Here is a 24,534-nt window from a genome sequence, read left to right on the forward strand (position 1 = left end):
TGCATTTGAATTGACATTTCTTTTGAACTGTGTACTGCGATCAAAGAAAAATGCTTTTCTTGAGCATTTCTTGCAAAAAATTTCCCACGCATCGAGATAGGCGATTACTTTTCAGTTGAAGTGCGTATTTTGCGTATTTCCCTTAAGTCCAAAAAACATTTTTTTACGTTTTTTAAGATTTTGTCACACCCCTTGGCTTAAATTCAAATTTTGGGTGTACTTTGTTTTGCGTGTCCCTTCCGTAATGTCAGATAGGAACAACCCCAGTGTTAAAACTAAAAGCCCTGTGGTGTTTTTGTCGACTAAGCAAACGTCAAACATGATCAAAAGTGTTAAGGTTCATTCATGGACCCATTTTTGAAATTAAAGTTTAAATGTGTAGAGATGGTCGGGTTTCACATTTTTCGAACCCGAACCCGACCCGTACCCGACTTATTTTATTCCTTCAAACCCGGGCCCGACCCGAACCCGAGACAAAAATTGAAAAGCAAACCCGGACCCGACCCGAGCCCGAAAAATGTTCGCTGTTCAAACCCGAACCCGACCCGAAACCCGAAAAAAATTTCTACGAAAAACCCGAATAGAACCCGAGTTCGAAAAGATGATAAATTCATCGTTTCTTAAGCATAGGGAAGCTTTCAAGCTGTTACTTTGTAAACAATTCTTACCAAACCCGACCCAAACCCGACTAAACCCGACTAAACCCGACCCGTACCCGATAAATTTGTAGCTTTCAAACCCGACCCAAACCCGAACTCGAAAAAATAAAAATTTTCAAACCCGAACCCGACCCGACGGTTCGGGTTCGGGTTGGGTTTCGGGTTTGAAAACCCGAGACCCGACCATCTCTATGATATAGCCGTTATTTGAGAGGGATAAATGCCGAAGTAGTTGCAGTAACATGCTCTTTTGTATTATTAAATAAAAACAGGATTTCATTAAACATTTTAGGACCCTATTGCCATTTTCAACACCCACCTACCCTTCAAAACTTTTCGAATTTTATATGACCTGTAACATCTTGAAGACACCCACCCACCCCTTCAGCGTTATGAAATTTGTGAACAGGCACATTAGGGTAACGGTCGTATTTTGGACCCCCTAAGGAAGTGATTTTAGTTTTGTGTCCCAAATAATCAATTGTACAGCGTACCCAAGTCAAAGAACATGTCAAAATGTAGAGAAAAACTTCCTCTACGAGATAAAAATGCCCAAACGGTCATGTAGGACACAAAAAACGTCGAAAATAATTGAATTGTGATGCACTGTTTTTCATTATTTTGGACAAACCAATACTTTTTGGACCTTCATGGTATATATTTTGGACCCCCGGCATTTTTTTTTATCGTTTGGCAACAAAGTCCATGACACTGGATGTATAATATGCTTGCCCATAGTCTAATCAATCGATCAACAATGGAAAACCGAACAAATTCTAAGCTTTTTGTCCAGAAATTTGAAAAAAGTTTTTGTTCACATTTGAAAAAATTCTGACGGCTTCAATTTATGTGTGTAACGTGTTGTAACGGTTGCATGGATGCACCGATTAAATTAAATTAATTTCAGATAAAATAAACACATTTTCTTAGTACAAACGGTTGATGCAAGTGCGAAATACTCCTATCTTTCCAAATGGCATGCAAATTGAATTGGTCTTTCGATTTAAACTGGGGAATAGGGTCCTAAAGCCCTGTCCCGATTTTAGTGCCAAACGCTAAAGTTTAGGCCAAAAATACATGTTTACTCAATTTTCCAATGTTTTCCGTTGGTTTAAGTCCGAAAAACATTTTTTTATGTTATTTTAGATTTTGTCACACCCCTTGGCTTAAACTCAAATTTTGGGTGAATTTTGTTTTCCGTGTCCCTTCCGAAATGTCAGATAGGAACAACCCCAGTGTTAAAACTAAAACCCCTGTGGTTTTTTTGTCGACTAAGCGAACGTCAAACATGATCTCAAGTGTCAAGGTTCATTTATGGATCCAATTTTAAAATTAATGTTTAAACATGATATAGCCGTTATTTGAGCGGGAAAAATTGCTAAAGTAGTTGAAATAACATGCTCTCTCGTGTTGTTGAATAAAAACAAGATTTTATCAAACATTTTAGGACCCAATTTGCAGGAAAATGGCCAAGGGGGTCCAAAATATATAGAGGTCCAAAATATATTGGGTACCCTATGGCACGTAAATAGGCTCATACTGGCGGCCATTGGTGTACTTCTGATACATATTATGTAGTGATCCTTTATATGAGAGATTAGCGGAAGAAAAATGGAATGATTTGGCAACAGACCAGCAGTGGGCCCATTCACAAATTTCATAACGCTAGAGGGGGTGGGTGGGTGTCCTCGTGGTGTTACGACTCATACAAAATTTGTAAAATATTCATACAAAAAGCGTTACGAGGGAGTGGGTGGGTGTCGAAAATGGCCATTTTTGGCGTTATGAAATTTGTGAATAAACCCAGTGCTGAGTTTGCTCGGCGTCGAGAATAATATTATAACACGGACATGACTTTCTCATTGCTAAAAAGTGTATTTTGTTTCGTTATAGATCTTTGAGCTACATTTCCAAACTAATAAACAGCAGAAAAAATTACTAACTAAATATCGCATTGACAAACATTCAAAAGAGGTAAATATTTCATATTTTTTGCTCTATGCAAAACAACTTTCACCGAAATAATTTCAAGCGGATTACATTACACCTCAAGAAAAGTTCAAAACAAACATAACGCATGTTCGTTTGGCTCACGCTTTGACAGCTCTCGCTGCTCGATTGGCTCACACTTTGACAGAAAAGTCAGCTTCCGCGTATCTCTCTTATAAACACAGCAAAAAATAATGTAATATGCATCGACGTAACTCATGCCGATGTATTGAAAATCCGATGTAATCAACAATTTCAGGTGTATAATAACATATTTTCAATGCTATATTACATCGCCCCAAAATTACACGGAAACATCATTACCAATTCTCAACACGTTGCTGTTGTGTAATATTCACATCTGAAAATGTTGAATATTACACAGAAACAGCTGCAACCAACTCGTTCCAACCAGAGTTTATGAATGGAGAGTTGCGCGAAGAGTGAAACCAAATCTACCTATCGAACTGTCAAACCGTCTACCTATCGAGCAGACCAGCAAAACAGATAGGGGCTATTTTCGAAGACGAAGAAGAACAACCATTCAAAGAAGTCTCTTCGCGCAACTCTCCATTCATAGACTCTGGTTCCAACTTACGTTAGTGATATTACACTAATTCGATGTCATTTCACATTCGGCATCTATGCTATAATACATCTCGCAACACTGCTCAGACTTTGTTTTGGTCGGCGGTTGTTGGCCGCCATTAGTGCGCGATCGCGTTTTATTTTGTGGATTTCCGGAGTTTCCGACGCAAAAAACTCCTGAAAATAGTGAATTTAGAAACATCGGCCAGGAAGGCAATCAACGAAGCAGGAAATTAAGACGTCTCTGGAGAAAATGTGCTCCCTTGTGATCCTTCCGGCATAACCGTCTCAACCGGTAAACCAGTCGGGAGAATTCAACCTTTGTCGACGTTTGTTGTCCAGCAAAAGCCATGAAACCGGCCATACCAAAGGAAGTCTGGTGGCTCATTTCAATAATCTGCCCATGGATAGACTTGGGAATAAGTGGAGACGCTCGTAAACGGGATCCGGCGTCCCGTTTATCTGCCATTCCAATCGATCTTCAGCAACTGGCGCGCTGCAATGATGTGAGCTTCTAATGATGAACCTAAATGGAGCTTCGGAACAACTACGGTAAAAAAGGTAACTGTACGTCAATGGGCGAAATTAACTACTTTTTGATTGAGAATTTTGAAAATTGTTTTTAGTGGTTTTTGAGTTGATTAGGGTCTCGGAGAATGATTGAGAATTTTTGTTTAATATCTAGCAATTCACACAATTTTGTAGGTTTCGTGGCCGAGCAGTTTAGTGTCGTTCGGCAGTAATTTGCATCGTGTCATGGGGTGTGGCCATTGAAACTTTTCATAAGGAATGTTTGTCGACTGTGTCTGGAGCATGTATGTCCGTTGTGTTAAGTTACAGTCTGTGCAGCTAGATGGTGTCCGTGTCTACACTTTTTCCTAATAAAGATTTCGACGATACAACAATTTAACACATAGTTTATTTGATCTTATTATTTTTCTGCTAAATTTAAAAAGAAGTAAAACCCTTTTTATTTTATTGTTTTGAATTTTGAACTATTTGAAATATTTAATTTATTTAACAAAATGTGATTTGGTTTTCTATCAACACATTTACATTTTGCAGCGTTAATTGCATTACTGTGCCAAGTCTACACCAATTCCCTATAAGGGGAGATCCCCCAGTGCCGGACAGCACCCAACACCGGACAAAGTCGAAACATTGAGAAATCATGGTCCAATCAAGATGGTGTATTAGTAGAAAAAAAAGCTATTATGTAGACTAATGTTTGCGTAGAATAACACATCCTTGAAATATGCATGCCTTTTTAAAAAAGTAGAAAAATTTGAAAATCTTTAAAAAAATGACGTATCTTTTTAATTTTGAGCCTGTTTAATAATTATTTTGAACATAAAAAAATACTTTGGATCCCACAAGCATGATCGAACATAATCCTAATTTGATAGCATGAATGTATTTTGTACCATAATTGAACTAAATATGGACAAATTACAATTTTGGTTAAGCACCTCCTGTCCCTTAGTTTCGGACAGCTTGATTTGTTATATGATATCTTTGTAATTTTTGCATCAGTGTCTCAAAATTCTTTCATTTTTCATGGGTTCCGTCGATCATGGTATCAAACATGCAATAAAATTAAGAAGAATGAAAATTCAGAACAACATCGTAAAATGTGCTTTTTTTCATCATATATGATAGAGGTTTTTGATAGGCATCTTGCAAACTAAGAAAAACTCAGATTACTCTTGTAAATGTTGCAAATGCATTGAATTGGGATTATAAACTATTCCTATTCGTGATCAAACGTCAACATCCCACCGCAAAATCGCTAGTGTTTGGAGGTGATTTTAACCTCCAAATTGCGAAATCATCACCTCCAAGTTAGTTTTAGTACCCTCCGTTATATGAATTATGGTAGCGCGTCGATCGTCGCATGTTTCTCGTTTAACAGTCAATAGTGTACACATTCTATGATGTTTAAATTTACAGAATTCGAGGCATTCCCAGATCGTGTCCGGTATTGGGTGCCTTTCAAGATCGATCAATGTGGTACTAAAATACATCATCAAAATGCAATGTCAAAATTCATATTTATATTTTCAAATTTATTTTTGTACACTATAAAAATGATAATATTTATCATAAATGGGTAACACGAGCCCATAAAATCAATATTTTTCGAATTATGAATTAAGTGTCTTAAGTGTCCGGTACTGGGGGAACTCCCCCTACCCTATCACAACCCTCTCTATGCTTTCCGATGGTGTTCATGTAATCTGCATTCTGCATAGACCAGTGTTGTGAAAAACTCAATTTCTCACAACTCACGCTTGAGATTTTTCATGCGTGAGCTGTCAATCACGCAACTCAGCAGTCAAAAAATCATGGATGAGTTGGCTCACCTTTTTAACTCATTGTCTCGTATTTCCACAGTTTACTCACACACGGCAATAATTTCTTGTTAGTCTGGTAAAATTATAGTAATCCTTTCTAACGTAAACAACAACATTCTGTTGGAGTAGAGTAGTGACAGCCCCCTGGTAACATTGAAGGTGAAACAGGAGTGGATGTTTGGTCGATGAGGACAGTTGTGAGAGTATGCGAGAGAGACGAAGCATAAATGCAGATAAGTTGGATGATGTTTGTTATTGTTTTATGTTGTTAGTCCGTACTACTCCGCTGACGAGAATAAACGTAGTTCGAGAAACGCAATCAACCGATGTTTTCTTCGCCTATCACGCGGATTCCGGGACGAGTGTAATTCTTGTTCGGTCGAACGATTTGTATCGTGTCTACTGCGCCTTGGTTTCCAACACATTCGGGTTTCACGAGTTTTTGCCGGGTTTTGCGACTGAATCATTTTTTACGGTTTGAGTTGATTGAGTAAGCGTGAGAATTGCGAAGCAGATCTTTAATGAGTTTGCTCTCACGGGAGAGCGTATTTATTGAGATTTGAGTGTGAGTCTATCAACACTGGCATAGACTATTACGTCTCCTTCATGATCCTGGATCTGGACTGACTTGAACCCCTGTTATGTACAATTAGTAATTAGATCTTAGGTAATTAGTCCGGTATAACAAAAAACTTTTCAGTAGGGGGAGATCCCCCGGTACTGGACAGCACACAATAGCAAAGTCGAAAAATTGAGAAATCATGGTCCAATCAAGATGGTGTATTCGGAGTAAAGAAAGCTTTAACGGAGAGTAATATTTGCGTAGAATAATACATCCTTTAAATATGCAAGTCTTTTTAAACAAGTAGAGATGTTTGAGAATCGTTAAAAAGTTGTCGTTAAGGTGATAGGTACTCATATTTTTGTATATATTATCGCTTGTGCCACTATAGGCCCTGTCCTTTGGTTCAGAAAGGGGTACGGGCGCGTTCTGCCAACTCGGTCGAGGCAGATTTCTTGTGTGAACAAGTTACAACATGGACGTTCTAAAGTGCCAGAATGAAGTGTTGTGCTTGTGGGGAGCACTTGAAGATGGGATGGAAGGTCATTACTTCGCGTTCGTGCTATACTTCTGCTTATCTATAAAGTTATATACAATAATCGACCCTTTGCTTAACTATTTAAATTAACAGTTGCAAATACAATAATCGTTTAGAGCTTACTAACATGTCGTCGCGTTAATTTAATCATAATGATCTTTTATCTACATCCGTCGAACCATTCTGAATGGCCGTTGTGAGAATATCACTAAAAACTTCTCACATGCAATAAAGCTGGATTGTCCTACATTGAAACATTAAGGTTTACGCTCTTTCGGATTCATTTTTTGTTGTTCGTCATCAGTAGTGTTGAGATGTCCTGAATGCCGCACATGGCGTACAATGATCATTGCCATGGAGTTTCTCGGAAGCTGCATGGGGATTGTTATCATGGGAATCCAAAGAGCGAATTTTGTATGATTTCATTGTAGGTCAATACAGCAATAAAGCATGTAACAATCACTAACATTTCTTCTCTCTTGTTTTCATATCTAACCCGCCATTACAACGAGGAAAAAATCATCCGAGAGGAAAGACATGGCAGCGTATTGGCCGAGTCAAGATAAGTATTATGTTTCTGTAAATATTCTTATTATTGATTGCAAGGTGAATCAGATCAACTAATTTTTTTACTAATAACAAACTTGTTCCACAGAGCTATTTACAAAACACCACACAAAATCCCTTCTTTTCCATGTCCTTAGGCAAAACACTTCACTACCGCTATATGTATGACTGATTCATGTTCTTTTGGCCTTGCATCATTCATATGTGTATTGGAAGTCAAGAGTAGAAGCAAAACTTAAAGAACCTTCTGGTCAAAGATGTTGCGTTGCCTAGCGTTAGCGTTAGCGTTAGCGTTAGCGTTAGCGTTAGCGTTAGCGTAGTTACGGTATACTTCGTAGATTGGATACTAGCAACATTCATGTTTCTTTTTAATAATCTCATCCTGACTACTTTCAGGAACAAGGCAGGGGAGTATACCTTGTTCAAATCATAAACAAGAATACTAAAAGCATGAATATCACTATTCCCGGCCACGCCCATCTTTACCGTAACTTGGGATAGGGGAAGGAAATGTTGATGTAGCACTTACTTAATGAGAGGCCACCGACTCAGCGACACCCTCATAAGTGCTACGGAGTTGGAGGTTGGGGAAGGTATATTGTTAGGATTTGCCTAGAAAGCTGGCGATAGACCATGGACATTTGTTGTTTAAGTGTTTTCAATTTAATCTTTTGAATGCCGGCAATCAAAAGAGAAAACAATAGTTTATTTATAGTATAAATAGTATTTCGCGAAATGCTTGTCGATTGTGCAGTAATATTTTTGCTGAATAGCCAGTAAAAAGCAGAGTCCAGAGTCATCGGTTTGCGGATTGTATAAAATAACGACACGCGTAAAAAAAAAACATCGCCCGTTGAAAAAAAACCGGTGGTACGGTATTTTTAGATAATCCAAAAACGAAAGGAAGCGCGTTCGAACTAAACACCCTAGGATAACACAGTCGGTTTTTCTGCTCAAAATTCTACGAAAAGCAGAATCGATCCCTCCAGGGTCATCGAACGGTTATAAAAAGCATCCACAACCGATTGTTAGTTGCGTAACACTCGCCCGAACAAAATGTGCAATCTGAACATAATTATCAAATTCCGAAAAAAAAAAACATTTTCCGTTCAAGAAACGACCAGAAGTTCCACGACGCGGACAAAAACGATCCGGAAGGCTCACAAAAGAAAAAGTATCATACTGGAACAAACTCACCGGATTGATTCATGTGCTGCCTGTCACTTCCGGATGGTTTGGTGAACTTGGGGCAACCAAAAACCGACAGTACTGACAACACAAATCAAACAAATCACTTTTTCATTTTTCACTTTTCACTATTCCATTTCTGAATGTAAAATTGTATTCTTATATAACTGTATATTAAAATGGACAGAACATTTTTCCGGTCAAAGATGTTGCGTTGCCTACTTCCCAAACTCCAAAACCCCCTCGGTGTATTATGGACGGTGTGAGTTTTCAAACTTATGCTGGAGACTTGGCCCCTGACCCCCTTGTACATCAATAAAATAAAATAAAATAAAAAATAAAATATTATCGCTTGTGCCACTATAGGAACATATGTGCCTATAAGGGGTCATGCACAAATGACGTCACGCTTCGAGGGGGGAGCGGGTCAAGCCAAGCGTGACAAGCCTTACAAAAATTTAGGAGGACTCATACAAAAAACGTGACAAACGGGTCAAAAAAGTTGAAATTTAGCGTGACATTATTTGTGTACCTTCCCTAAAAGCACAATTTCTAATTTATGTTCCTATAATAGTACTAGCTTCACGGCGATGGCAAAACAAATCAAAATCGTATTTTACATAACTTCTATAATTTTCCTTAACAGATTTTTTTTTCAGGGGAGCACGAATGCTTTACAATTTGCATCATGACTGACAATATGATTTTGTAATAGTTGACAGAGTTGGTTCTTTTTTCGAAATACTGTAAAATAAACATTGGATTTTAGGAAATACCTGAGGCAGATTTTGCTCACATTTGAAACCGATTTTTGTGAGATCTTTCGTGAATTTCTGCCTGAAAATATTGAGCAGATTCAACTGAAATTTTATGTAATATGATTGGATCCTTGGAAAATTTCCAGTAAAGTACTTATGGATTCCTGGCAAGGATGCTTGAAAGATTTCCATTAAGGTTCGTGACAAATTCTTGACAATATCTTTGCAAGAATCCTAACGGGAATCGAGGCGATAATAATTATTGACCAGATACTTGAAAATTCTTTGGAACATAACTGAAAAAGTAATTGGCGGATTCCATAAGAGATTTTTAGTGAATTCTTCAAAAGATCTTATTTTCATGCAACTCATATGCTATGAATCTTAGCAGTTGATTTTTTTTTTTAATAAATTTCTTAGAAGAGTGGTTTCCTACTAAAATCCTGGACAGTTTCATTAAGGAGCCTGATTGGTGGATTCCTACAGCGGCTAATAGGTTTTTTTTGTTGGTGTGAAGCCTTGTTTGGATTACTAGCTTAACTAGTCTACAGTCTTAATGACTTGACGTGATTTTGTATGGCTTTCCGAATTCTTATGCGAATTTCTAGTGAGATCCGCAATTAATTAATGGCGAGATCATTAATGGATTAATAAATGGCGAGGACACTTAGCTAGTATTGGGCAGATTTTTGTTTAGTTCTCAACGACACAAGCCATCAAATATGTTTGGCGAGATATTGTTTTTGAGTTTGACCAGGACTCAGGAACCAGCCACAGGTCATGTCAAACTTTGCTGTTTTGTAGAACAAATTGACCAGATGGTTTTCATATTATTTCAAAATATCCCAGAAACTTTTATGATTTCTAATTCATGCACGGCATCCTTCACTCTTTCGAATGAATGTACTGTACGTATTGAAATGAAAGGTTATTTTTTCTGTGCCAAATATTTGCTTTAAAGGTTTCAAAATATACATGTGATTTTTCGATAAGAAAGTTGAATTGATATTTCCTAAAAATCGAAGACCTGGTCCAAAGGTAACTTCAGCAAACTTTCAGTGTAAAGTTTGATAAAAAATTTAGTTGATCTATCAGATTTTCAATAAACTGATTATATCTCTTCGTAACTTGTTGCTTCTTCAGATACTTGTTTTTATTTTCCATTATTGGACAATCTACATACTAACCAATGCAATGGTGTTCTACGGGAATTTGAAAACTTATTTTGAATAGACACCCTGCGATTGGTTTTTAAGATCGAAGCCACGCTGCAAATTTTTAAGGGAATAAATCTATAGAATCAGGCAGCCATTTAATAGGAAAACTTGATTGATTAGTCTCTTCCTGATGATGATCAATCGATCAAGTTTCCAGCTTGAACCACTTGTTGGTTCTTTTGATTAGTGCTCTTGATGTTTTGAAGTATTGCTTTGATTTATCTTCGTCTTAATTATGTCATTATACAACCCATCAAATTCAATGGTCTAGATTTTTTTTTTCTAAAATCGACTGGAAGGTCAGGAAAAATCAGGGAATTTATTCATCAAAATTTGGTTGATACCCTGCTTAGACTATAAAACAGACTTACCCAACCTTTTTAAACCGCGGGTCAATTCGCTGAAACAATTTTTTGCGGGGGGCCATTTTTTACAATGTATAAATATTCGCATGAAATTTGACAAAAGTCAGTAAGCCAATTTCTTTTGAACACATCGAACAATAGGTGATTGCTGCTAAACATCCAAACATCCTACTGTAGATTGTGAGAATCCCTTACGAATTCGTGCAATAATCTTTTTCAAGCTATTTTGAAACTCTGCCCTCTTCCTTCAAAATTTCTTCCAATTTTCATTTCGCAATTCTGAATTAAAATCATTTTAAATACTTTCCAATAGTTCAACTCATAGTTCAACACAGACAAGCAGACGTCACACTGACGCAACTTCCATCGACCACTCATTTCACGATCATTTCAAATTCGCTATGTTACAAATCTCACAACCAGAGGCGCGCGTATCGTTTTCCTTATGCCATCTGCAGGTCTTGTTACACGAAACAGTATTTCGTGCAACATGCTCACCAGATGATGATGGTGTAAACTGGACGATGGATTTTAAAGAAATTTGTTCTAAGTGATACGTCTTTTTGTCTGGGGTTCTATTATAAATTAATTTGAGAATCATTTTAATCCCTACCTAAGGCTGCATTTTAATCTTTTCCATTATTTTCGAAAATTGGAATTGAATACGTTAAAAATCCTGACCAGAAGTCTATGGAATCTTGTTGAAGATTTTATGAGAATCCTGCTCATGTTATCTCTGAAACTCGTGTCCAGAATTCTTTGAGAATCCTGTCCAAGATTTTGTGCAAACCTTGTCTTTTTTATAATCACACGTATAGGTATCACTCCTAGGAGTTGGTAGAATTAATTTTAAGGTCCTGTGTAAATATTCTAATGTAATAGACCATTTCCGTCAGATCTAACCCCCAGTTTTTGTATTTTTCTTCGAAAGACAATCATTTTTAATGAATATTAACGCTTTCAGATTTTGTTTATATGCACTCCTGATTTTTTTACAAATTTTTGAAAACATGGATATTCACCACATTTTGGAAAATAATTCGAGATGCGGCACAGTTTGCTCAACCCTATGGGTATCAGCGTGGTGATTTTGCAACGGTTTTTTGATTCCACCCCTGCATTGGGATGCTTGTTTACATTTGCAAACGTCAAATCAGGTGTGCGCTCAAACTGACCGTGACCCCGGTCAGGGCGCCCCAAACAGGAGCGCCACCGAAACTACTCAAACAAACGTTTTTAAACCAGGTTGGAACTGGCGCAACCCGTTCTGAATCACAGTTCCAACTCCAACCCGATTCAAGTATTCCTTTAGGAAAATATATTTTCCTCCACAGATTCAAAATTCAAAACCACCCCCCAACAACAAAAATCTCTCATCCACCCAGCAGTTACGGTACCGCTAGTTCAATTAGAGACTATTTTTTACTATTCATGCCGACAAATACCTTAATCTATCTGTTGGCTGTTGATCCGGAAGATTTTCGCCTTGAGGCAGTAACAGCCGCGCAAGAAAATTTTGAGCGGCTGTTGCTGCCTCTAGGCGGGAATCTTCCGGCATATTCAATCCCTTCAATCCTCGTCGGCACAAAGCAGAGAGATCAGGCATCTGTCGACTACAATCCTTGCGTTACAGAACCGTGTAGTGTTCGCCGGGTGCGGTCATAACCGGCCGAAGCGGCGAAGGTGGTTTCCGCGGTGATTACGGAGACTTCAGGAGCCGTGAAGAAAGGAGGGAGCGAAATCGCAACGGAGCCCATTATGATGAATGAAAACAAATGAAAACAAAAATCATCTGGTTATGCCAGCTGATCGTAAATTCACCACAACGTGGTGGCAAAACCATAGGGGAAAAAGGGGTCTGCATTTTTTCGAGGTGAAACAAATTGTAGGGGACCGAGGGGTGCACTAACGTGCCGCAAGTTTTTCATTGTTTTCTTACAGTTAAAGGCTCCAAAACATATCGCTTCCTTAGGAAAGTTTGTTCAGTAAATTGACAGAAAGCATATAGGCCAATAAAAAAATTTCACGGAAATGGTCTATTAAGTAAAATCATGTTTGAAAGTTGGACCTTGATGCAATGACTTTTGTTTAGGCGTCATTAACGAAAATTGAAGGAGGTTATTGCACAAAAATGTGTTGTTATAAACCTAGCAAGATTCTCATAAATTTGTGGTTTTTAGAAGTAACCTCAGTTTGGTCTTTTCAAGTTAAATTTCTTTGTGGAATGTTTTGGCTGTTAGTGAAACTAAAATCGACAGGGCTTACAATCTTACTGCAAAATATCCCGAATTTTTTTTTTTTCAAATATTTGAAATAAAAACTATTAATAATTCATAAAAGCAAAAATGTTTTCAATATAAAAAAAACAAGCTCAAATGTTAACTAAACTAAATTTAAACCAACCACGGTATCTCAACTTCACGTTGTAGAATACTCAACGAGCCAAATATGAAAAAAATCTTCGAAACCTCCGTAGGCCGCACAAAATTTATAGAGCTGATGATTTTTGTAAATATTTGACTATTCTTGGTGTTTATCAAAGCTGTTTTGTTTTGAAAAAGCTAGGGTAAAAACACTTGAATAATCTGGAAATAAAATATATTATTTCTGAAATTACTGTAGGGTTGATAGCGAGTAACTTGTTAAACCCTTGGTCACTTTCTTGAAGCCGGTCACTAAAAAGTTACTGTTTTAAGGCCAGTGGTGGAAAAGTTCGCATCTCGATGCAGCCCACGAGTTTATACCAACGCATAACAAACATCACTGACTCGCGAACTGGTTAGATGTGAGTAAGTCCGCACCCGTCTGCTCGGGAGAACATGTCAAAAGAAGTAGCAACAAGCTCGGGAACGTCTACTCGCGAGTAACAGAGCAAAGTGTGATTTATTATGGTTTTGACAGACAAATTAATTGGAAACCCATCAAATCGACAGTAAACTACTAGTTTGTAGTCAAAAACCCTTGGAAATCATAAATCTCGGAAAGGAAGCAGTTTTTATCCTAAAAGCACAATATGACTCTGAACTGCTCTGAACACGCTCGCGAATCACTTTTAGCTTCGGTTACTCGGGAGCACGACGGATGCGAGTAAACCAGCGCTCTGACGCTCGGGAGCGTTTGGTTTTGTTTTTGTTCCAGCTGCTAGATACCTTACCTTGATACCTTGATGGCTACAGCGTAGCATCACGCCATTGCCGGGCGTATTGTAGAGCTCCATCTTCTTCGGTCTTGGGCGAAACTTCTCCAGTTGCCCCGAACGTTTAGGGTCGCCAGGTCCTCTTCCACTGCGTACAGCCAGCGTATTCGTGGTCTTCCCCGAAGCCGCCGGCCTCTACCTGGTTCCCTGCTGAATAATATTTTCGCAATTCTTTCTTCCGATATTCGCACTAAGTGATCAGCCCACTGAAGTCTGCCGTATTTTACACGATTGATAATATTCGCATCTTTGTACACTTGATACAACTCGTGATTCATGCGTCTGCGCCACACACCATTTTCGAGTTTCCCACCGAGTATTGTCCGCAGCACTTTACGCTCGAAAACACCGAGAGCTTTCCGGTCTGACTCTTTCAACGTCCACGCTTCGTGCCCGTAGAGAGCCACCGGAAGAATCAATGTTTTATACAGGGCGAATTTTGTTTCGGTTTGCAAGCTGCGGGACCTAAGCTGGTTACGTAGTCCGTAAAAGGCCCTATTCGCAGCCGCAACACGTCTTTTCACTTCGCGGGAAACGTCGTTGTCACATGTCACAAGTGTTCCAAGGTAAACAAATTCTTCAACAACTTCAAACACATCCCCATCAAACACTACCTCAGCACTTACACCACCATGCCTGACTCTATCTCTACCTGCAACCATGTACTTCGTCTTGGTAGAATTGATGGTCAGGCCTATCCTCGCTGTCTCCCTCTTCAGAGGCACGAAGGCCTCTTCCACTGACCTGCGATCGATTCCAATCAGGTCCATATCGTCCGCAAAGCCAAGGAGCATGTGCGACCTTGTGATAATAGTGCCATTTCTTTGCACGCCAGATCTCCTGATAGCACCCTCAAGTGCAATGTTGAACAGTAAATTCGAAAGTGCGTCTCCCTGCTTCAATCCGTCTAACGTCACGAACGAGGTTGACACCTCGTCTGCGATCCGAACACTTGATTTCGAACCATCCAGCGTAGCACGTATCAGCCTAATTAGTTTCGCCGGAAAACCATTTTCAGACATTATCTGCCAAAGCTCATTTCTTTTCACTGAGTCGTACGCCGCCTTGAAATCAATAAACAGATGGTGAGTCTGCAAGTTATACTCCCGGAATTTGTCTAGGATCATTCGCAAGCTAAACATCTGGTCCGTTGTCGAACGGCCCTCACGAAAACCAGCTTGGTATTCGCCGACGAAGGACTCCTCGAGCGGTCTCAGTCTGTTAAACAGGATGCGCGACAGAATTTTGTACGCCGAATTCAGCAGGGTAATTCCTCTGTAATTGGCACACTCCAGTCTGTGCCCTTTCTTGTAGATAGGGCGGATGAGGCCATCCAACCAGCCGGTGGGCAATTCTTCGTCCTCCCATACCTTCAGAAGTACTCGGTGGATCGACTGGTAAAGCTGCTCGCTTCCGTGCTTGAGAAGCTCGACCGGGATCTCGTCCTTCCCAGCAGCCTTACAGTTCTTCAGCTCGCTGATAGCCTTTTTAACCTCTCCTATGGTCGGTGGGTCCACAGCTTGATCGTCATCATCTATGTTCATCCTGTTCCTCGCTACATTTCCATTCTCACCATTCAACTATTGCTGGAAGTGCTCCTTCCACCTGGCAGCCACCGCCGTTTTATCGGTCAGCAAATTCCCTTCTCGGTCATTGCACATGGCGGGACTGGTACGGTATTGTGCCGCGCACCATTGACCGTTGCATAAAATCTCCGCATATCATTTCGGTTCATGCTTTCTTGTGCATCAGCTACCACACTTTCTTCGTGCTGCCTTTTCTTTCTGCGGTGGATTCGCTTTTCTTCGGCTCTCGCTGCCCTGTACCGCTCTCTGTTCTGTCGGGTACCAGCCACAAGCATACGGCTTCTGGCAACATTCTTCATGTCTGTCACCCTCTGGCACTCTTCATCGAACCAGTCGTTCCGTCTTCGTCGTTGACCAGTGCCGATCACTTCCCGCGCCGTTGTTGTCACAGCTTCGTGGATAGGGTCCCACAGGCTGTCGACGTCTCCAGCAACGTTGACTCTTCCCAACTTCTCGTCTAGTTGCTGACGGTACTGCGCAGCTACCCCATCAGTCGACAAGCGTTGTATATTGAAGCGTAGCGTTCTGTGCGTTGCGGAACTCGTGACGCTGGATAACCGCGCCCGAATTTTAGCTACAACGAGATAATGATCCGAGTCGATATTAGGGCCTCGGAAGGTCCTGACATCAATGACATCTGAGAAATGTCGCCCATCAATCAGCACGTGGTCTATTTGGGAGCAGGCATCGCCACTCGGGTGTCGCCAGGTGTGTTTGCGGATATTCTTTCGTGCGAAGTAGGTACTGCTGATTGCCATCCCTCTAGCAGCAGGAATTTCTGACCAATTTACTATGTTTACGGTACATCCCACCACATTACTGGTACATTTGACAGAAATAATTTACTACAATCTGATTTCGACAACAGACATGGTAAAATCAAGCGCATTTCTGGTCTGCTGAAAATTGCCGGTGCGAGCGCTTAAGTTAACCCCTTAAAATGGTAGTTTTTACCGCACATTTTTTTTGCGTGTAGCCGCAGGCCTTTATCATTGGTAAGAGCAACTTTAACGGTGCGCGACTAAACTAAATTACATTGCGCAGCATCATTACGCTGATCCGTACCGGGCGCTGTTAACCGGGGTAGCTAAAAGACAGCGCTGCTTTCGGGAAGCATCGGGTGAGCAAATTTAGTTGCGCGATAGTAGCGCTGCTATTTGATTTTAATTTAAGCATACAGTGGGAGTTCTGAGATTCTGGGGGGAATTTTGAAAATTTGATGCGCATAAAGTGGAAATTATGAAATTTTGGGAATTCGGGTAAAATTAGAATACTAGGAATCTGATGTGATTATTGGAAATCCGGGAGAAATTTTTGAAATATTCGATTCATCGCAAGAATTTATCTTTCAGGATTTCACCTCGAATCTTTGGGATTCCAACCGGAAACCTTGAGATTCCAACTGGAATCCATGAAATTCCAACCGGAATTCTTGGGATTCCAACCAGAATTCTTGGTATTCTAACCGGAGTCTTTAGGATTCCAACCAGATTCCAACTGAAATCCTCGGGATTCCGACCGGAATCCTTGGGATTCCGACCGGAATCTTTGGATCCTTGGAATCCTTGGGATTCCAACCGGAATCCTTGGGATTCCAACCGGAATCCTTGGGATTCCAACCGGAATCCTTGGGATTCCAACCGGAATCCTTGGGACTCTGACTGGAATTCCAAGAAAAGGATTCAAAAAATCCCAAGGATTCACGTCGGAATCCCCAGGATTTCGGTTGGAATCCTCAGGATTCCGGTTGGAATCCTCAGGATTCCGGTTGGAATCCTCAGGATTCTGGTTGGAATCCTCAGGATTCCGGTTTGAATCCCAAGGATTCCAGTCAGAATCCCAAGGATTCCAGTCAGAATCCCAAGAATTCCAGTCAAAATCCCAAGGATTCCTGTCGGAATCCCAAGGATTCCAGTCGGTTCCCAAAAAAAATTCCAACCTGAAATAATCACCATTATTTTCACAACCCAATATGTTGACCCAAAAGGCAACGACCGGTACGGAAACGAGTTACTAAATATAGTAGCGACCGGTGTGAGAATGAGTGACCAAACTAAAATGACAGCTCTGTGGGTGATCATTTTACTCACCGGAATAGTCGCCCCCGTTAAAGATGCTCTAACGGAATGAAGGCTTTCCGTTCCAATAACGGGTCGGAAGAAATCTTCTTTCCCGATCTGCACATTTGCGTCGCCAATGACTATCTTGACGTCTTGTTTTGGGCACTCTCCGTAGGCCTTATCCAGGCTCTCATAGAACTCATCCTTCATGTCATCGGGCTTATCGTTCGTTGGCGCATATATGCTGATCAGGCTGTAGTTGAAGAACTTGCCCCTCATTCTCAACACACAGATTCGGTCGCTTACCGGTTTCCACCGAATAATTCGCTTCATCTGCTTCCCAATCACTATGAAGCCAACTCCACGTTCTGCTCTGTCGCCACCGCTGTAGTAGATGTGGTACTTGAGTGAAGTGTTGGCGATGGGGTCCACCGCTCGGAATTCGCGGTCTCCGGTTCTCGGCCAGCGTATTTCCTGGATAGCTGCCACGTTCACGCCGACATTCCGCAGTTCACGAGCCAGGAGCCCAACACGCGCGGGTTCATTCAAAGTTCTCACGTTCCAAGATCCAACTTTCCAATCGTTGTCCTTTATTCGTTGCCGGGTCTGTTGCCGTAAAATCAATCCGTTTGCTCTACTTTTGCCTTTCTTGGTTGGTGAAGAGTCTTCGATAGGCCACCTAACCAGGGTTACGCTACCTACATCGTGCTAGAGGGGCTGCCTCCTCGATGCTGACACGATACAGCATCGTCCGCTTGTTCTTTACATGATGACCACGGTCATAGCCATCACAACCATCCACCTTTATCAGGGCTTTGGACCTGTAGCTCTGGTTCTCAATAGTTTCAAGTTCTTTCGGACATGCTACTATGGTGAGCCGTCATGCGCCAGCTGCTAGAAAAGAACTTAAATATTATCTTTTTTCGTTGTTTCATTTATATGGTGTAGTGGCGTAGCCAGAAATTAATTCTAGGAACATAAGGGGTCTTGAGAAGAAAACAATTTTTTGACCAGCATACACAAACAAACCATTTTCAAAAACCCTCCTTTTCCTACCTAAGTCCAAAACTGCTAAACCATTCATATTGTATATTGCAATACTAAATTATTTTAATTTTATGCATAAAAACCAAAAAACAAGAATATCAAAAATCATACTCCGAATAATCGAGTCTAAAATTCCGAATAATCGAGTCTAAAATTCCGAATAATCGAGTCTCCGGATAATCTAATCCGACCTGTATACCAGAAAAATAAATGTTCATTACTCAAAAAAGTGATACCAATATGATTCGTTTTCTCAGTCTCTCATCCTATTCTAGTTTTGAACAACAAATAATCGAAATGATAAATAATCTGTAGGCTGAAATGTTTAAGATTAAACATCTCTGAATCCAAACATGGCCGTTACAATGGCCGACATGTAGCCCTATTCACGTTTTCAGAAGCACTCAGCTGATGAAATCGTTAGCTAATGGACTAGATCTTCTCATTTTAAGCTCTTTGCTAGTACACTGTTGTTTGATGCTTTATTCGTCAGATTTGTGCCTTTGAAGTTTTGGTATAAGATTGAACTAGAATCTCAAACTGTTTCATCTTAATTACATTATGGATATGCGTCGGGCTCCCAAGAAATCGAAAATTTTGATCATTATGTTTGTAGGGTGATGAACAATGTATAATATTTATTTTTAAATATCACATTTTACACTTAAAAAATACCAAACAGTACATTTTACTAACATTTTATTTTTTTTTGTATAGGCTCAACAGAGTACGAACTTTCCACAATGGTTCACAGTCTAATCAGGAAGTCAGCACACAAGATCGAGCGTCTTCTGGTATTCATCACTCTGGGTTTCATTGCGAAGGCCTATTACTGTTAAAAATAATAATATGTAATAAAAAAATAAATAAAATTTAATACTGTCTGTTTAACCATTCTTTATTTTTATCGTCAAATTCTTTTCAATGGCTGATCAAATTGCTTTTTATCCATTTTTAATATGCAAAAAAAAACACTAATATGTAACTCTTGTTCCCGAGTAAAACGCGTTTTATATCATAAACGAGATTCAGCTGCAAAAAAGGATAAAAAGGCAATTTGATCAACCATTGGACGGAATTTGCAAACGTTTTGTTGTTAAAATCGTTCTGATTACATAGTTTTCATATTACATCGCATCAATTACATCGTATTGTGTACATGGAATATATTACATCGCAAAAATTACATCGGTCGCATTTTTTACACCAATTGCCCTCGAGTACGTCGGGCTGTGTAATATTCCACAACCGAGGGAACGACTTGGTTGCAGCAGTTTCGATGTAATATTCAACAACTTTTTTTGCTGTGAAGGATCACTAATATTATGTTGATGACCATTGACCAATATTAATATTATGCTGATGACCATGACCAAAACATTATGCTGAGTTGATTTCGATTAGCGTGGCTCGTAGGTAGATTTGTGAAGCAAATCTTTTTCAGTGTGGGCGAGCATAAAAGCTTCGTTTTGACATTTCACCTTCATCGTCTCAAAATTTAAGACGTAAACAAACGATTTCAACACAATTCATGTGCATTTTCTCGTTGTTCCGGGTTTTTCTTAAATTTCCATAGCAAAACTAATTGAATTGAAGCCAAAAGTAGTGGAATCCATCGCTAGCATGTTAGGCATTCAAGCGTACGCCAGTGGAAGTGGAAGCAGCAGCAGTAGTAGCAGTGATGACGATTCAGAATCCGAACAGCAACAAACTGCGACATCCAGTGCCAAGAAAGCGCCGACAGAGGATGAACTAGCCCATCTAAAACCCATCAAGGATCAATCCATATCGGTGGCGAAATCTCTGCAAGTTTGCGCCGCTCCAATTGTGGTCCCAACGGTACGTATCAGCAATTCAATTATTTTGGGCCTAAATTCGCGATTGAATGCGCTAGAAAGATTAGCTTTAGAGGAACAGTGACTCAAGCTCATATGTATACAAAGTAGGGTGCATAGCTACTTGGGCACTTCCATGATTCACTTTGGCATGGTGGGTTTTTCTCGACCGAATAGTCTGGAACTTTGCAATAAGAAGCACTTCAATACAGCGCATATTGTGACCAAATATGAGCTCAGTAGCTTTCAAAAAAAAAACTGCCGAAGTAAATCAAAAGTGCCAAGAATAGGATCCGGCTCCCTACGCTGTTTTCACACCAAGTTGGCAAAAAACTATCAAAAAATGAAAGCTCATACCAGTTATCTATTATTTGGCAATCATAAACTGTTTCCATTTACCGTGATGCATCAATACCCGGACACTTAAGTTGCCACGAATGTTCAAAATCTGTTTTGGATAGGTTTTCTTCAAAATATATCAAAGAGTTTTTAGGCAACGAATACTTCCATGTTTAATCTAAGCGAAAATGATCAATGTTCCTATAAAATTGAAGATTTTACCATAAAAATCATTAAAACAATGAAGGGTTTCTTGTCTTTAAATCCGGACACCATCAGCAAATCATGTCTATAAATCCGGACGCTTTTGAATCAAAATCCGGACAGCTATGTATTAACATACAATTAATTAAGCATAAAATGTGAAACTTTTAAAAACATCCGAATTTATCATGCTCTTACAAACTTGAGCTATGCAATGGTTTCTTTATGGTTAAAACACCATAATATGTGAGCAAATGTGTTGTTTAATTACCTGGACTGAGACGACTGTGATTTGAATTGGAACAACCACTTATTGATTCGATTTTTCTGCATAACACAACGCTCTGTATATTTTTCATCACTAATCCTACATGTATTGAATCCTTTATAAGCTTTCCTCCAGTTTTACTGGTGAGTTATGTTCTTACGCTTTATGAATATAACATTTGGTTTCACTGTCCGAGTTCAAAACACTTGGCTCCAATTCCGGACAGCATCTTTTTGTTGATCTTTTCACTGTATCAAACGCTTGTTTACTCCATATTTCTGTAATATTTTGTCACTAATCTCTTGAGCAACTTCTTCGGGGTACAATTATTTCAAAATCACTACATGGACTGTATAATTTCATAGCCAAACGTTGTGAGTGCGTTCGTCGACGCTATCAACAAAATCACTTGCACCGCGAAGAAATGACGTTCAACTCGAGCAACTTTTTTGTTTTGTTATTTTTAATTAATTGCAAATGGTAACTAGATAACAGATATGTGTCAATTAATCAGCGTTGTTCAAAGCAAAAGCTAGAACATAAAATTTAACATGTTAACATATCAACTTTGCCTTTAATTGATTAATATTATCAGAGTGTCCGGATATTGATACCGTCCGGATTTTGATTCACCACGGTATTGTCATTTTCGAAATTATGGAAAAGTATTGAATTTGTGTCTAAAATTCATCCAATTTCAACTTTTCTATCAACATTTAAATATGAAACACTCAAAACTATAATTTCCAATACTTGGGTACAACACAATTTCGAACACGTAACTAAACCTCAGGAAGTCCTATGCAATGATTTTAATTAACTCGATTGAATCTCCACAGGAACAATCGGATGTGTCCAGAATGCTTGCCCCGACTGTCAGCGAACTCCACTACAACCCTCGGTTCGAGGAGCTCTTTGCTCCGGTGGCAGGACCAGTCAACCCGTTCCTAACCGAACAAATGAAAGCTCCGAAAAACACGATAACCGGATTTGTCGAAAAGGCGCACATCAGCGATTTCCAGTTCGACAATCAGCGGAAAACGTTCCACAGTTTCGGATACGCTTTGGATCCGTCGGTAGATACGGCCAACGGTTCCGAAGCAGGTCCAAGTTACGTTGGACATTTGCAAGCAGCTTACGACACGGACGGCAAAACGGTCTTCGAATCAAGCAAACCGAACCGAACGGGAGATAGGCGGAAACGGGTCAAGAACACCAATCCGGAAGACGTTGAGGGTTTCCTGGGTCCTTGGGGAAAATTTGAAGACGAGGAAACGGTTTCCCGCCCTAGTGAACAGGAACGGGCTGAGATCGAGGAGATGATGGCCAAGAAGCAACGGAGGAATCGCGTCACTGAAGATAAGCCCATTGAGGAGAAATCGGTTCTGCACATTAAGGACTCGGTTGATTACCAGGGCAGGTCATTCCTGCATCCTCCCCACGATTCGGGTGTCAATCTACGCAAGAGCAGCGCCCCAGATCGGTGTTTCCTGCCGAAGGCCCACATCCATACCTGGACCGGACACACAAAGGGCATTTCGGCCATCCGGTGGTTCCCCGTATCGGCTCATTTGCTACTCTCCTGCAGTATGGATGCCCGTATCAAGATCTGGGAAGTGTACAACGAGCGACGATGTGTCCGAACCTACTCTGGCCATAGACAAGCCGTGCGGGATGTTAGTTTCAACAATCGGGGCGATCGGTTCGTATCGGCCGGGTACGATCGCTACCTGAAGCTGTGGGACACGGAAACCGGGGATGTGGTATCCCGGTTTAGCTCCCGGAAGATCCCGTTCTGCGTCAAGTTCCATCCGGACTTCAATAAGCAACATTTGTTCGTGGCCGGCACGTCTGATAAGAAGATCATTTGCGTAAGTATCATGCTCATTAATCCAATTTGGTTTGTAACAAGTTCGTCGGAAATCAACTTCACATCATTTTTTCATTTTTGCAGTGGGACACTCGAAGCGGTGAGATCGTCCAGGAGTACGACCGTCATCTGGGCGCGGTAAACACCATTACCTTCGTCGATGAAAATCGTCGTTTCGTCACCACTTCGGACGACAAGAGTTTACGCGTCTGGGAGTGGGACATACCGGTGGATATGAAGTACATCGCAGATCCTACTATGCACTCGATGCCTGCGGTAACCCTCTCGCCGAATGGAAAGTGGCTCGCCTGTCAGAGTTTGGACAACAAAATTGTCATCTTTTCGGCAATCAATCGCTTCAAGATGAACCGCAAGAAGACCTTCACCGGACACATGGTCTCTGGGTACGCCTGTAATTTGGACTTCTCTCCAGACATGAGGTACGCATTTCACGTCGATTGATCATAAGCATTAGGAGGTATTGATTGCGTTTCTCTTTCCGAATTTCAGTTATCTGGTATCTGGGGACGGCGATGGCAAATGCTACATTTGGGATTGGAAGACGACCAAGCTGTATAAAAAGTGGCAAGCCCATGATAATGTGTGTATTGCCGCGCTGTGGCATCCACACGAAGCCAGTAAGCTGGTGACGGCAGGTTGGGATGGAGTCATCAAGTATTGGGATTAGGAGCCTAAGCGTGTATGGTGAGTATGTGGGGTTTTGATTGATATATGCATAAATGAGAGCATTGAGAATTTAACTTGACGCCATGTATATAATTGGTTGGTCGTATTTGATGACTTTCCTTTCTATCTGGTTAAGGCATTCATTTCTTTTCTTTTAAGCAATTAAAATTTTAAAAGTAGGTACATTTATATTTAAAAAATCATGCTAATATTTCACAAGGAATTCTATGAATATTCCTAAAGAACTCCCATTGAATATCTGTTGGTGTTTCAATGGGGAGTTATAGTGACAGGGCTGTTACAAGAGTCGCGAATTTCGCGGATTTGGTGTGGCAGGCGCGAAAATCGCGAATTGTCCAAATCATGCCAAAAAATCGCCAACAAACTGGTTTGATACGTACAGTTGTGCAGTTCATAATTGATTAATTGGTATTTAAAAATTGAGTGCTGCAAAGTACTCTTTATAGGTTACAAATATTATATAGAAAAATATAGAAAGCAGTAATATTTCATTTGTAATTCTACACCTTACAAACATCATTAAAGATACTAAGATCTGAAGGCATTTCACAAAAAAAAATAGGAATGTGAAAACTATCGTGCGATCACTATCCTGAATGCCGCATACAAAGTGCTATCCGAGATTATCTACCATCG

At 40.2% G+C, this 24,534-nt stretch overlaps 1 protein-coding gene and 1 long non-coding RNA gene across 2 annotated transcripts; both read left to right on the forward strand.

Moving 5' to 3' along the window:
* The first annotated feature begins 3,261 nt into the window (after nucleotides 1-3,261).
* Nucleotides 3,262-19,571, forward strand: LOC110676459. Its single transcript, XR_002500408.1, has 2 exons — nucleotides 3,262-3,797; nucleotides 19,392-19,571. It is a non-coding gene; the product is annotated as an uncharacterized LOC110676459 (long non-coding RNA).
* Nucleotides 19,572-20,168: 597 nt separating this feature from the next.
* LOC5564393 (pre-mRNA-processing factor 17) lies at nucleotides 20,169-23,956 on the forward strand. The gene is made up of 4 exons (XM_021844418.1): nucleotides 20,169-20,513; nucleotides 22,160-23,191; nucleotides 23,275-23,630; nucleotides 23,701-23,956. Exons 1-4 carry the CDS (start codon nucleotides 20,298-20,300, stop codon nucleotides 23,876-23,878), a joined length of 1,782 nt encoding a protein of 593 aa, XP_021700110.1. The 5' UTR covers nucleotides 20,169-20,297; the 3' UTR covers nucleotides 23,879-23,956.
* Nucleotides 23,957-24,534: the final 578 nt, after the last annotated feature.

The sequence above is a fragment of the Aedes aegypti genome, chromosome 1 (genome assembly GCF_002204515.2).
Source record: "Aedes aegypti strain LVP_AGWG chromosome 1, AaegL5.0 Primary Assembly, whole genome shotgun sequence".
Lineage (NCBI taxonomy): Eukaryota > Metazoa > Arthropoda > Insecta > Diptera > Culicidae > Aedes > Aedes aegypti.

Excerpts from the sequence above, each read along its gene's own strand:
- LOC5564393 (XM_021844418.1), top strand. The coding sequence starts at position 20,298 with ATGTTAGGCATTCAAGCGTACGCCAGTGGAAGTGGAAGCAGCAGCAGT. Across the intron at positions 20,514-22,159 it reads CTCCAATTGTGGTCCCAACG|GAACAATCGGATGTGTCCAG; the intron begins GTACGTATCAGC and ends GAATCTCCACAG. Across the intron at positions 23,192-23,274 it reads CTGATAAGAAGATCATTTGC|TGGGACACTCGAAGCGGTGA; the intron begins GTAAGTATCATG and ends TCATTTTTGCAG.